This window comes from Notolepis coatsorum, assembly GCF_963971535.1.
Source record: "Notolepis coatsorum genome assembly, chromosome: 10".
NCBI classification, from domain to species: domain Eukaryota; kingdom Metazoa; phylum Chordata; class Actinopteri; order Aulopiformes; family Paralepididae; genus Notolepis; species Notolepis coatsorum.
Window position 1 is genome coordinate 17,740,925 of NC_140174.1, and position 14,653 is coordinate 17,755,577.

At 43.1% G+C, this 14,653-nt stretch overlaps 1 protein-coding gene across 1 annotated transcript; it reads left to right on the top strand.

Annotated features, from left to right (window-relative positions):
- The first annotated feature begins 1,620 nt into the window (after positions 1-1,620).
- On the top strand, positions 1,621-9,536 carry LOC311235934 (cytochrome c oxidase subunit NDUFA4-like). Its single transcript, XM_084323463.1, has 4 exons — positions 1,621-1,805; positions 3,601-3,686; positions 6,344-6,404; positions 9,046-9,536. The coding sequence occupies exons 1-4, from the start codon at positions 1,761-1,763 to the stop codon at positions 9,100-9,102; spliced, it is 249 nt and encodes an 82-aa protein (XP_084179589.1). The 5' UTR covers positions 1,621-1,760; the 3' UTR covers positions 9,103-9,536.
- Positions 9,537-14,653: the final 5,117 nt, after the last annotated feature.

A 14,653-nucleotide genomic window follows, 5' to 3' on the forward strand; every position in this document is an offset into this window, starting at 1 on the left:
GGACTCTGGTGCTCTTTGCACAAGGACTCTCATATATCACTCAACTCGTTCATGCATTCACATGATATTTATTGATCATCTGTATAATCTGTTTATTTATAACAGGGTAGACTAGGACTTAGTAAGGAGTATTGTATATTTATACAGGGTAGATTTGGTTGGCTATTTATATTTGTACCTGGGCTCGACTTGGGATAGAGTCTGTATTCTACCAGGGTGGGCTGTACACACACACACACACACACACACACACACACACACACACACAGTGATTATACATTATGTCTCACCTGTTCACTCACACAGAGAAACTGCTTCTCAAACTGTCTGTTTAACTGCACATGACAATAAATCATCTTGAATTCTACGGTAACGGTGAGAAGTCAAATTAGGTATGTTCCTTTAAAGCTGCAATAGGCTACCTCTTAGAAATGAGCAAGAGTGAGTTTACTTGCCCAGTAGAAATAGAGCTTCCAGAGGCATTTAATACATATATACTGTATATCTATATGTATTTTCCCAGCCTCTGTTCAGCTGTTGGTTTTGCACATTGTGTGTACTTTGTGATTGGTTAATGATACACTCCCTGCATCACTATGCCACAATAATGTGGAACGCCCTACCAACAGCCGTAAAGGAATGTGAATCCCTACCCTCCTTAAAAACCGCTCTCAAAGAGCACCTACTGGTGGCTGCAATTAAGAACTGGCCCCGGTAAATGTCAAAATCACTCCCCCCACCCAACCCCAGCCCCCTCATGTAAATATTCAAAAAATATTCTCCTTTTGTTTTCTATTTGTATGATGTTCTCTCTTTCTTACATAGTACCCCATATTTGTATGTCTCTAAATGTTTTGATTAATTGAAAATGGAGGACCCTTATGTAAACGAGACAAAATCATTTGTTCTGGTCTTCATCCTCTTAGCAGTTGTTGTATTGCGCTGTACTGTATTGTACCCATTCTGCAATAAAGTTTTCAATCAATCATTAACCAATCGGATGTTTCTGGCCTGCCAAGTGGTGTTCCTGGGGGTCGCATCAGGAAACTAAGACGACCATAGCGTACCTTGTTAAAAAAAAAAAATACATTTACATTGTCATTTAGCTGACGCTTTTATCCAAAGCGACTTACAAGTTTTGTATGACAAGTCATCAGGAAGGGCACAACTCTATCAGCTGAGTAACAATGTTCATCAAAGTGTTGAGTGCTACAGTGTAGGTTAGTATATTAGGACAAGTGCATGACAGTAAGGTTAGTTAGGGATATATATATATTTAATTTTTTTCCATTTCAGATAATGATTGAAGAAGTGCGTCTTTAGTCGACGGCGAAAGAAGTCTTTATAGAGCCTGCTGATAGAGGCTTTAAAAAAAGATATATAATAATAACAACAATAATTCAGCTCTGGGAGTCTGTCAACCTTTGGTTGGGCTTGAAAAGTGACGCAGAGCCCACTCTATGTCTGCCCGGCAGCAGGTAAACTCACTCTTGGTCATTTTATATTTCTCTGAAGTTGCCTACTGTAACTTTAAGCAGGTCTGTGGGTGGGGGGGGGGCGTCCAAGTGCACGTGGGCTGGTAATATCTCTAGACATTGGCGTGCGTCTCTGTTGGTCGCCTCGCGGAGGGAGGGATTGGTTGACGCCGGTCAGGACGTGGTGTTATATTCAGCGCTGCTGGCCTTCAAGAACACTTGCGTTTTATTTACAGGTCATCATATTAAACACAGATATCCTCCGTGAACGGATTATTATCCACCATGGTGATAAAGGTCGTCGCCAAGCAGCTTAAAAGCCACCCGGCCGTAAGTTACATTATTGTTTGTATGATTATTATTATTTATTTGTTTAAACGTACATTACCGATGACATTGAAACGTCTCTCCGTGTGTCGTGTGTGCGCGCCGCGCGTGTATCGGTATCCCCTCTATCTGATTGGGCTGCAATTAAACGTATGGTCTCTCTAAATTATATCTTATTGGGATAGACTTGGAGATGCATTAAATCGTGTATTCTCTCTCTCTCTCTCTCTCTCTCTCCAGGTTCTATCTTATTATTGGAATAGACCAATTGGAGATCAATTAAAACAGACGCCGGTGTGGTCGGCAGCAGCATGTCTGACATTGCATTGCTTTGCTTGTATTTGATATCATTCATGATCATTCGTAATCATTGATAAATGTGACGGGTTTGGTTTTGACATATATAGGCGATTATTAGAAGGGAGCGCGTATATATGTTTAAACACTGGCTATACTATATCTTATTAATACGATTTAATCTTTTCACCGTGTTGAAATGAGCGAGACGTGTAAAAGTCCGAGCTTCGTAATTTTCAATCAGAAATGGCTCTTGTCCTACAATAATTAATAACTATATATACATACGAGGTGTTTATTCGACAAAGACAAAACACGCTATACTTCGACCTTGAGTGTCCTGGAAGGCGCCTTATAAATAAAATGCATTATTATTATTATTATTACTCGTCGGCAAAGTCCCAGCAGCAGACATTCCTATAGGTCAGTCCAGCACGTGTACGCGAGCAGCGTGACGCAATCCATACCATGGTCGACTACTACTACTGTTACTGTACCAAGGACACGGGGAGGTGAACGCAGTATGGCAACTCCCATATCCACACAGACCACTGGGCAGACCCCTAACCCTTTCACTGCCACACTACAGAACTTTAACGGTCCGTCGCCGTCGGTAGTGTGATAGTAAAGGGTTAACCTTCTGTAGTGTGGCAGTGAAAGGGTTAACCTTCTGTGTATTGTCGCAGTGAAAGGGTTAACCGTTTGGTAGTGCGGCAGTGAAAGGGTTAACTGCTAACCCCCCTAACCCCAACATCTATATTCTGGCTGAAAGATATATGTGCATTATAATGATGACGGCAAACCGTTTCATATTCTTTTAGATTAGATTCAAAAATAATAAAAGTACAGTACAAAGAAAATAAGTTTGGCATCCAACCATGAGTGCAAATGTAACAAACAGTAAAGTGCAATAGTAATATATACAATGTACAGGTGATTAAACTGGATATAAAATATATAAATGAGTACTACTGTGAGTAATAGTGCAAATCGGATCTATGTGTAACGGAGGTCCGTGAGTATATCCACAGTCACGATAAACGTGTGTGTTGAGACGTGACTGTGGCAGTAAGCGGGCTGCGAGTTAAACTCACTTCCCCATAACAGGGTTAATAGACGCATAGGTACGGTACCCAGGAGTGAATTCACCAGAGCGGGAGACCCGGGTTCAACTCTCCCTTGGGGCATCAGCATTTAATACACAACGCAGAGGAGTCCGATACGATCATCTGTCACATATATGTACAGAGTTGTAGTATTAATATGTATAAAGACACTGGGATGTGTATATAGTATCTACAGATATGTAAAAAGGATTATATGCAGGTATGTACAGACAGATGTCGATATATATTCATACGCTCTAAGAATAAGTCTTCAGAGATTCTCATCACTCGCAAGTACAGGAATATTGTAATGGTTAATAATAATGAATCATACAGTAAGATGGTTTTAGTATTCTCCCTCTTCCTCGAGGTTCAGTCTGTCTCTCTCCCTCCAGCTCATCCCTCTCTTCATCTTCATCGGTGGAGGGGTGGGCATGTGTGCCTGGTACTGCGGCCGGCTGGCCATGGGCCCTCACGTCTGGTAAGTCTATGTAAACATGATATAGACATGTTATAAACATATAGACATGTTATACTATAAACATATAGACATGTTATATATAGACATGTTATACTATAAACATATAGACATGTTATATATAGACATGTTATACTATAAACATATAGACATGTTATATATAGACATGTTATACTATAAACATATAGACATGTTATAAATAGACATGTTATACTATAAACATATAGACATGTTATATATAGACATGTTATACTATAAACATATAGACATGTTATACTATCACGTCCCAATCCCGAGACAAACTTTTATAGAATCCCACTCCCATCCCTGTTTACTCCCACCCAGTCCTGCTCCGTTTTTCTTCCTCAGTATACAATAATGCAGTACATGGGTCACACCACGTCTGCTTTAGTTAAATATAAAACCACCAAACATTTACCTCTAACGTCGCACTATATGTATTTATTGAATACGAATGCTTTCACTCTCATCAGCAGCACATTTGAACATGAACACTGTCCATATATTTAGCGCCCATTCACAAAGTCACTCAAGAACAATGTAACATTTGAGTGAGTGTGTGTTGGAGAACATGAGTCCATGGAAGCCGCCTCTATGTTGCTATGCAGAAATAACAAAGTATCACCATGTTCGACAAAGGGTTAAGGGGTGTCTCCTCTCTCCAGTGAGTCTCTACACTGAAGCACCGTTCAGATGGAGCAACATGTTCTGGGTTAAAGCACCGTTCAGATGGAGTAACATGTTCTGAAGCACCGTTCAGATGGAGCAACATGTTCTGAAGCACCGTTCAGATGGAGCAACATGTTCTGGGTTAAAGCACCGTTCAGATGGAGCAACATGTTCTGGGTTAAAGCACCGTTCAGATGGAGCAACATGTTCTGGGTTAAAGCACCGTTCAGATGGAGCAACATGTTCTGGGTTAAAGCACCGTTCAGATGGAGCAACATGTTCTGGGTTAAAGCACCGTTCAGATGGAGTAACATGTTCTGGGTTAAAGCACCGTTCAGATGGAGCAACATGTTCTGAAGCACCGTTCAGATGGAGCAACATGTTCTGAAGCACCGTTCAGATGGAGCAACATGTTCTGAAGCACCGTTCAGATGGAGCAACATGTTCTGAAGCACCGTTCAGATGGAGCAACATGTTCTGAAGCACCGTTCAGATGGAGCAACATGTTCTGAAGCACCGTTCAGATGGAGCAACATGTTCTGAAGCACCGTTCAGATGGAGCAACATGTTCTGAAGCACCGTTCAGATGGAGCAACATGTTCTGGGTTAAAGCACCGTTCAGATGGAGTAACATGTTCTGGGTTAAAGCACCGTTCAGATGGAGTAACATGTTCTGGGTTAAAGCACCGTTCAGATGGATCAACATGTTCTGAAGCACCGTTCAGATGGAGCAACATGTTCTGAAGCACCGTTCAGATGGAGTGCTTGTTGCTGGGATTGCCATTCATTTCTTAGCCACTGGCACCAGCTCATCTGACCCGTCTTTCCAGAAGTCCAGTAGTGTGTCGTGCACATGTCTGTCTGTGTGTACGTGTGTGTGTGTTGTCGTGCACATCTCTGTCTGTGTGTATGTGTGTGTGTTGTCGTGCACATGTCTGTCTGTGTGTACGTGTGTTGTCGTGCACATCTCTGTCTGTGTGTATGTGTGTGTGTGTTGTCATGCACATCTCTGTATGTGTGTGTGTGTTGTCATGCACATGTCTGTCTGTGTGTGTGTGTGTGTGTTGTCGTCAGTGGTGCAGTGGTGGTCCCACGCCATCCCACCACTTTTCTGAGCAGAAGTACGCGCAGTCACGCACGGATGTGCACGCGCGCACACAAAAATGCGCTCCACTCGACTCCTGCGCTAAGTACCCACCCGTCGTCCGTATTTAAGTACCGGTACTCAGCTATCACCTAGTCTTTGCATAAGAATAGCATAGCAATAGCATAACAAAGAACGAGAAGTGCAAAACCAAAATACAAGCCCTGGGGTTTGCTTGAGGAACCAAATGGTCCCGACTGGAAGGATGAGACATTTCTTAAGTTGTGCTTCAGAAGGAAACTGTCCATAAGTTACATTTGTATTTACTTTTCTAGTTTAAGTTAATTCAATTAAAGAAATTGTAACTACAATTACATTTAAAACATTGTTTGTTTTTCCACCATATCTGTTGACATTATAATTTCTTTATATATTGAAGGCTACACCCTGCTACCTTTTTCAGCTCCTCTATTTCAAGGCAATATTTACAAAAACTAAACTAAAACTAGTAATTTCCTATACAAACATCTTTCCTACTATTTATGCATAATACTCATTCTAATCATAATGCTGGTCGGAGCTGTTCTTTGCACACACGAGGGAACATTTATGCGCATGCACGTGGCGTCATCCCCACCATCCCACCACTTCTGATATCACCACTGCACCCCTGGTTGTCGTGCACATGTCTGTCTGTGTGTGTGTGTGTGTGTGTGTGTGTGTGTGTTGTCGTGCACATGTCTGTCTGTGTGTGTGTGCGTGTGTCATTGAGATCATGACATCACTATTACTTGGAAATGAACGGTTGATAAATAAGGGTTCAGTGTGATATTAAACTGATAATAAGGTTTGTTCTACTAGACTCTCTTCTCTTCTCTGTCCTCAGCTGGGATCGCACCAACAACCCAGAGCCTTGGACCAAGACGGATCCTACTCACCAGCACAAAGTAAGAACATATCTGCAGTTTTTTTTAATGGTGCTTTAAAAAAATTCTATGTAGAGTAATCATTTTTATTATTATTTTCTTTTACCCACAGATTTCCCCCACAAATAAAATATTGATTAATGAATAATTGTAAAAGATTTGGCAGTTTGTGTGCATGTGTCCCCTCCCTACCTCCCATGTCCCCACGTGGAATGCGCCTGTCTGGATAAATTACGTTGCTGGTGGTCTAGTGCGACATCTAGTGGCTGAATGGTATATATACAGTTGAGGCCAAAATTATTAGCCCCCCCTTGTGAAATCAAACTTCTCCATGGAATTAGTTTATAGTGTATTTGTTTTCCAAAATAATAAAGACAAAATGTCCACTAAGTTTGATTAGGATATGTTATCGATGCACTGAATTAAAACAAGAAACGACAAAAATGACCCATCCAAAATGATTAGCCCCCTGGCCATTAATAGTCAATAGTGTTCCCTTTCTGGGCAACAGTTGATGAGCACCTCTTAGAGTCGTTCTTCACTAGGTTGGCACAGGTCTCTTGAGGGGTTTGGGCCCATTCTTCCATTGCAGTTCCAGCTGGTCCAAATTGCGTGGTTTCCGAGCATGGACATTCACTTTTGAGCACCCGCCGCAAATTCTCAATAGGATTAAGATCTGAGCTCTGTGCGGGCCACTCCAGGACCTTGGTTCTGGTCTCTGTGCCACTCCAGGACCTTGGTTCTGGTCTCTGTGCCACTCCAGGACCTTGGTTCTGGGCTCTGTGACACTCCAGGACCTTGGTTCTGGTCTCTGTGCCACTCCAGGACCTTGGTTCTGGCCTCTGTGACACTCCAGGACCTTGGTTCTGGCCTCTGTGACACTCCAGGACCTTGGTTCTGGTCTCTGTGCCACTCCAGGACCTTGGTTCTGGGCTCTGTGCCACTCCAGGACCTTGGTTCTGGTCTCTGTGCCACTCCAGGACCTTGGTTCTGGGCTCTGTGCCACTCCAGGACCTTGGTTCTGGTGTCCTTTAGGAACCGTTGGACCAATTTTGATCTATGCTTTTGGGTCATTGTCTTGTTGGAAGACCCAGTGACGACCTAAGCCTCAAAATGTCAACATCATTGTATTTTTTCACGATGCCATGAACCCAAACAAGGCTCCCTGTGCCTGAGGCTGCAGAACAGCCCCACAGCACGATGCTCCACCACCCTGTTTAACATTTTCACTGCCACACTACCAAACGGTTAACCCTTTCACTGCCACAATACAGAATGTTAACCCTTTCACTGCCACACGACATCAGGTTAACCCTTTCACTGCGACAATACAGACGGTTAACCCTTTCACTGCCACACAACATCAGGTTAACCCTTTCACTGCCACACTACAGAAGGTTAACCCTTTACTATCACACTATAGACGGTTAACCCTTTCACTGTGACAATACAGAAGGTTAACCCTTTACTATCACACTACAGATGGTTAACCCTTTCACTGCGACAATACAGAAGGTTAACCCTTTCACTGCCACACTACAGCAGGTTAACCCTTTCACTATCACACTAGTAAAGGGTTAACCCGTTTGCTATCACACTAGTAAAGGGTTAACCTTCTGTAGTGTGGCAGTGAAAGGGTTAACTGTGGGAACTGTGTTCTTGGGGTTGAAGGCCTCTCCCTTTCTTCGCCAAACATAAGCAACATCCATGTGGCCAAACGGTTCCAGTTTAGTCTCATCGGACCAAAGTGACAGACTTCCAAAACTCATCTTTACCTTTCAAATGTTCACGGGGCAAAACCTCAGTCTGGCTCTGATGTGCCACTCTTTAACCCTTTCCCTGCCACACGACAAAGGGTTAACCCGTTCACTACCACACTACAGAAGGTTAACCCTTTCACTGCGACAATACAGAAGGTTAACCCTTTCCCTGCCACACTACAGAAGGTTAACCCTTTCACTGTGACAATACAGAAGGTTAACCCTTTCACTGCGACAATGCATAAGGTTAACCCTTTCCCTGCCACACGACAAAGGGTTAACCCTTTCACTATACCACACTACAGAAGGTTAACCCTTTCACTGCGACAATACAGAAGGTTAACCCTTTCACTACCACACAACAGCAGGTTAACCTTTCACTACCACACTACAGAAGGTTAACCCTTTCACTACCACACTACAGAAGGTTAACCCTTTCACTGCGACAATACAGAAGGTTAACCCCTTCACTACCACACTACAGAAGGTTAACCCTTTCACTGTGACAATACAGAAGGTTAACCCTTTCCCTGCCACACGACAAATGGTTAACCCTTTCACTGCCACACTACAGAAGGTTAACCGTCTGTAGTGTGGTAGTGAAAGGGTTAACCTTCTGTAGTGTGGTAGTGAAAGGGTTAAGTAAAGGGGTTCTTCTGGGACGATGGCCCTGAAGCCCACCCCACGATGGAGAGCGCTCACAACCGTGTTCCTTGAAACATACCCAGTTTAATCACCTGTATATATTGCTGTTGCACTTTGCTGCTACATTTGCACTCTGGTTGGACGCCAAAATTCTTCTGGTTGTACTGTACTTGTGCTGCATGATGACAATACATCTGAATGTAATCTAATATCTTGTGTGTGTGTGTGTGTGCGTGCGTGTGTGTCTGTGCGTGTAGCTCATCAACGTCAACATGGACTACTCCAAACTGAAGAAGGACGGTCCTGAGTTCTAAGCTGTTTCTCACCTCCTCCTCAGCTCCTCTTCCTCTCCTCCTCCCCTCCTCAGCTCCTCCTCCCCTCCTCCTCAGCTCCTCTTCCTCCTCACCTCCTCCACCGACATTGTCTTGAGTTTGAAGAGCCTGCGCACTTTTACCAAAATACCATCAACCCCATAAGCACTTAATCACAGCCATCACCTCAGTCATCCTCTCTCCAGGAGAAGGGATCATGCGTTTATCAATGACTGTTGTCTGTGATCATGCGTTTATCAATGACTGTTGGTTGTGATCATGCGTTTATCAATGACTGTTGTCTATGACAATAAATTAAAACAGGCGGCCACCTGTTTTAGGAATTTGGGGTGATATTGATTCCTTTTGTTTGGCCTTACTGTGTTGTAAATTATTTCATGAATGTTGCAAATAAAACAACAATTTTAATCATGTCACCTACTGTGCGTCGTTGTCCTTGTTTAACAGTTAGACTGAGCATCACTTATGATTAAGGGACTCCAGCGAGTGCATCACAGGTGATTTGTGAAAACATACAACCCGTATGAAGGGTTTATTTATACTTAAGCAATAGTTCATGACCATGGTATATGGTTATATCATAGCTAAGGGGTGTAGTTCAGCCCGACTTAAAGCAGGTGTGTGATATAATAACCATATAGCTGTGATATAATAACCATATAGGTATGATATAATAACCATATAGCTGTGATATAATAACCATATAGGTGTGATATAATAACCATATAGCTGTGATATAATAACCATATAGGTGTGATATAATAACCATATAGCTGTGATATAATAACCATATAGGTGTGATATAATAACCATATAGCTGTGATATAATAACCATATAGCTGTGATATAATAACCATATGTCACGGCTGAAGTGAGCTATTGCTTTTATAAAACGGTTACCAAGTAGACTATGACAATATGAAAGTAAGACACTTCAATTTAAATCTTTATGTTAATATTAGTAATTTTCTTTAGTACAACAAACACACTAACAACTAGCTGGCGTTCTTTGTTTCATAGTCGGGCAGATATGCCGCCTATTTACCAAAGCAGAACGCTGTTTTAACGACTTAGGGCCATTAATATACAGTTTTAATGTTTTTTTCAGGCAAGAATGTAACAATTTAGATTCCAAATATGTAGTCAGTTTGTCCAAATAACACCCATTTGTAAATGTGCTCCAACAGGACTGGGGGTTAACGCTTGCCCAGTTTAACCTCTTAAACCCTTCACAAACATAGCCACAACTCTGGTAAACAAACTACCCTCCCACTCAGGGTATTATGGGGTAGAACACATAGTAGCATACTACAAAAACCTAGGGGTCCGCAAAGATGACTTCAAACTTGAAATGGTAACAACCGATGAGGTACTCAAAAAATTGAGCGCCCTCCAACCTAAAAAGGCCACTGGCCATGACAACATCCCCTCCAAATTCCTCAGAGACTCAGCAGCCGCCATCACCCCAGTCATCACACACATAATAAACCTCTCTATAAAACAGGGACACGTCCCCAAGGACTTCAAAATTGCAAGAGTGACCCCTCTGCACAAAAAGGGCAGCAAATTAGACCCAGGCAACTACCGCCCTGTTTCTATTCTTACCTCGATTCTTGTACCGGATCTCCTCTCTGGTAAACAAGAATACCCTGAAGACTCTGGCAGGAGCACTCATTCAAGGGTACTACGACTATGCTTGCACCTCATGGTACCAAAGCACCTCAAAGGCACTAAAAACCAAACTAGTCAAAACAAACTAGTCAGACTACTACTTGACCTGACTCCTAGAACCCACCTCACCCCTGCACACTTTGCCAACCTAGGATGGCTTAGAGTAGACAACAGAGTTACAGTACAGCAACTTGCAATGGGCCTGGTCTACAAGATACACTACACGACCAAGGTACCCATGTACATGTCAAAATACTTCCCAAAGGTCAGTGAATACCACGATCACAACACCAGAGGGAGCTCCACAAATCATGTAAAACCCAGATTCGGCTCAAACAAGGGACTAAACACGTTTCGCAATTATGCCACATCAATGTGGAACGCCCTACCCAAAGCTGTAAAGGAATGTGAATCACTACCCACCTTCAAAAACACTCTCAAAGAACACCTACGGGAGACTGCAATTCGAAACTGGCCCCTACAAATGTCCTAACCCAGTTGTACAATAAAGACCAAGCATGGCTTTGTCAGTATTCCAATGTACAGTGCCCCGAACCCCTACCCAACCCCCCCCCCCCACCTCCAATGTACAGCCCCACCCAACCCCACCCCACCTACCCAACCTCCTCCAATGTACAGTTTCTATGTCAAATGTATGTCAGTATTCCAATGTACAGTGTCCCCCCCCCCTACCCACCCCCCCCCCCCCCCCACCTCCAATGTACAGCCCCACCCCACCTACCCAACCTCCTCCAATGCACAGTTTCTATGTCAAATGTATATACACTCTTTTTCTGGATTTTTTTAGTATCACAAACAGTACTGTATTTGCAAATCTGGTATGTCATAAATGTATAGATGTAGCAGTACTGTCTATCTGTATGTCGTGTGTGTCATATGATGAATTGAAAATGGGGGACCCTGATGGAAACAAGACGAAAGTCTTTCTCAGGTCTGCATCCTCTTAACAATTGTATGTATTGAGCTGTACTGTACTGTACCCTTTCTGCAATCTGTTAATAAACTTTTCAATCAATCAATCAATCCATCTCGAAAGTCATGGAGAAAATTGTCTACGAACAGGTCGAAAAGTACCTGGCGGAAAAAAAATCTAATCTACGAATTCCAATCTGGCTTCAGAACATCCCACTCCACTGACACATGCCTCCTCTATTTGAACGACCACATCAAACAAGAGGTGGACGCGGGCAAATACTGCGGCATGGTCATGCTGGACCTACAAAAGGCCTTCGACACTGTCAATCACTCCATTCTGATTGACAAGCTAAAAGCAATTGGTTTTGATAGTTTATCAGTGAGCTGGATGCAATCCTACCTGGAGGGGAAAGAACAGATGGTGGAGGTAAACGGTACTCTATCCCCCCCCCTCACAGTGAGCTGTGGTGTTCCACAAGGAAGCATACTAGGACCGCTACTGTTCCTAATTTATGCAAATGACATGTCGTCAGCCTGTGACTGCAACTTGTTCCTGTTTGCGGACGACTCAGCCCTGCTGGTCTCTGACAAAAACAAGTTGCAGGTTGAAAAAACCATCAGCTCGGAACTAGGCAAAATCTGCATATGGCTTGCTGATAACAAACTATCATTACACATGGGTAAAACAGAGTCCATTCTCTTCGGTTCAAATAACAAACTCAGCAAGACCGACGGCTTCTCAGTTACAGTGGGTGACAATATTGTCACAAGGAAAGACGAAATTACCTACCTGGGTTTCATCCTAGAGGCAAATCTTTCCTGTGACAAAATGGCATCCAATGTAATAAAAAAAGTCAACCAACAAACTAGATTCTTGTACCGAATCTCCTCTAAACAAGAATACCCTGAAGACTCTGGCAGGAGCACTCATTCAAGGGTACTACGACTATGCTTGCACCTCATGGTACCAAAGCACCTCAAAGGCGCTAAAACAAGATTACAAACATCACAAAACAAACTGGTCAGACTACTACTTGACCTTACCCCCAGAACCCACCTCACCCCTGCCCACTTTGACAACCTAGGATGGCTTAGAGTAGACGACAGAGTACAGCAACTTGCAATGGGCCTGGTCTACAAGATACACTATACGACTAAGGTACCCATGTACATGTCAAAATACTTCCCAAAGGTCAGTGAATACCACCACTACACCAGAGGAAGCTCAACAAATCATGTTAAACCCAGATTCGGCTCAAACAAGGGACTAAACACGTTTCGCAATTATGCCACATCAATGTGGAACGCCCTACCCAAAGCTGTAAAGGAATGTGAATCCCTACCCACATTCAAAACCGCTCTTTTTTTTTTATCCACTTTTTCTCCCATTTTCTATATTTTCTCCCATCCCAATTTTGTATCATCCAATTCAACCCTCCCCTGTCACGGACGCTGTTTCTTGCCTCCCACAAGCCGGCTGCAATGTGGACTAAGTCATACATAGCACAAGTCCCCTCCGGTACTTGAGGTAACAGCAGTCGCATCTTTTCACCTGCACAGCTCGATCTCTCAGTGGCGAGGAGTAACGCGTGGGAGGCTCACGCTGCCCCCGACACTTCCTGATTCTACTGCGCAGGCGCACCAACCGACCTGTAGGAGTCGCTGTCCACAACGCCCGATCCCCACCCTTCAGTTTCCCTCCCCGTAATACGGCCAATGTGTATTACTGTGGACGACCAGCTAAACTGAAAGCAAATGTGGAGCGCTGGGCTCGAACTGACGAGCCCAGCGTCTCCAGCATTTCGTGGCGAGTGCCTTGCCCACTACGCCACGTAGCCGCCCTCAAAACCGCTCTTAAAGAACACCTACGGAAGGCTGCAATTCGAAACTGGCCACCGTAAATGCCCAAACCCCCCACCACCTCCTAATAGACAGTCCCCTCCCCACCGCATGTATATATTCTCTCTCCGCCGTATGTATATTTCTCTCCCACCCACCCACCCCCTCCAAATGTACAGTCTCCACCCCACCGTATGTATATTTCTCTCCCACCCACCCACCCCCTCCTAATGTACAGTCCCCTCCCCATCATATGTATATACTCTGTCAGGATCTATGGGTAACAGTACTGTATATTTGAATACCGTTTATGTCACAAATGTATCAGTACTAAATACCTGTATGTCCCTATGCCATAAATGTCATGTATGTTGTGAATGTCATAAATGTCGATATGAATTGAAAATGGGGGACCCTGATGTAAACAAGACAAACGTCTTTCTCGGGTCTGCATCCCCTTAACAATTGTGTGTATTGAGCCGTACTGTATTGTACCCATTCTGCAATCTGTTAAATAAAGTTTTAATTAATTAATTAATTAATTCATTCATTCATTCATTCATTCATTCATTCATTCATTCGTTCATTCACCCTGGTCATATATACAGGAAATTTGCCTAAAAGTACATACCCAAGTAAATGGAAGATTGTTCCACTTCTACAAGGTTCATTTGCATGTTCTTGGTATCTAGGGACATCTATGGATCTCAGGGAATGTATTCCCACTGTCAGGAATATTGTGTCTGTTACTATGCTTGAGTAAATGGTAATGCACCAAATGAGAATATAAAAAATATTTATTTTTGTCTTTGATGGTGAATAACACCATGGTAACATTGACCAGACGTGAAAAATTGCCACTGAGCTCATTCAGCACCTTCTTGAGATCAAGTGTACTACAAATCTAAACAAATTAGTAAAGGTCAGATGATTTACAGTTTTTTCTTTTTTAGATACAGTACTGAATTCTGCCATCCGGACACATGCAATTTGAACAATTAATATAGAATATCAGGCCTAAATTACCTTATTATGGCCAAGTCACACATCTGGATCGGGCCAAATCTCTTTCCAAGGGCAGAGTTAA

Coding starts and splice junctions, on each gene's coding strand:
- LOC311235934 (XM_084323463.1), top strand. CDS start 1,761: ATGGTGATAAAGGTCGTCGCCAAGCAGCTTAAAAGCCACCCGGCC. Junction 1,806..3,600: donor AGCTTAAAAGCCACCCGGCC/GTAAGTTACATT, acceptor CTCTCCCTCCAG/CTCATCCCTCTCTTCATCTT. Junction 6,405..9,045: donor ATCCTACTCACCAGCACAAA/GTAAGAACATAT, acceptor CTGTGCGTGTAG/CTCATCAACGTCAACATGGA.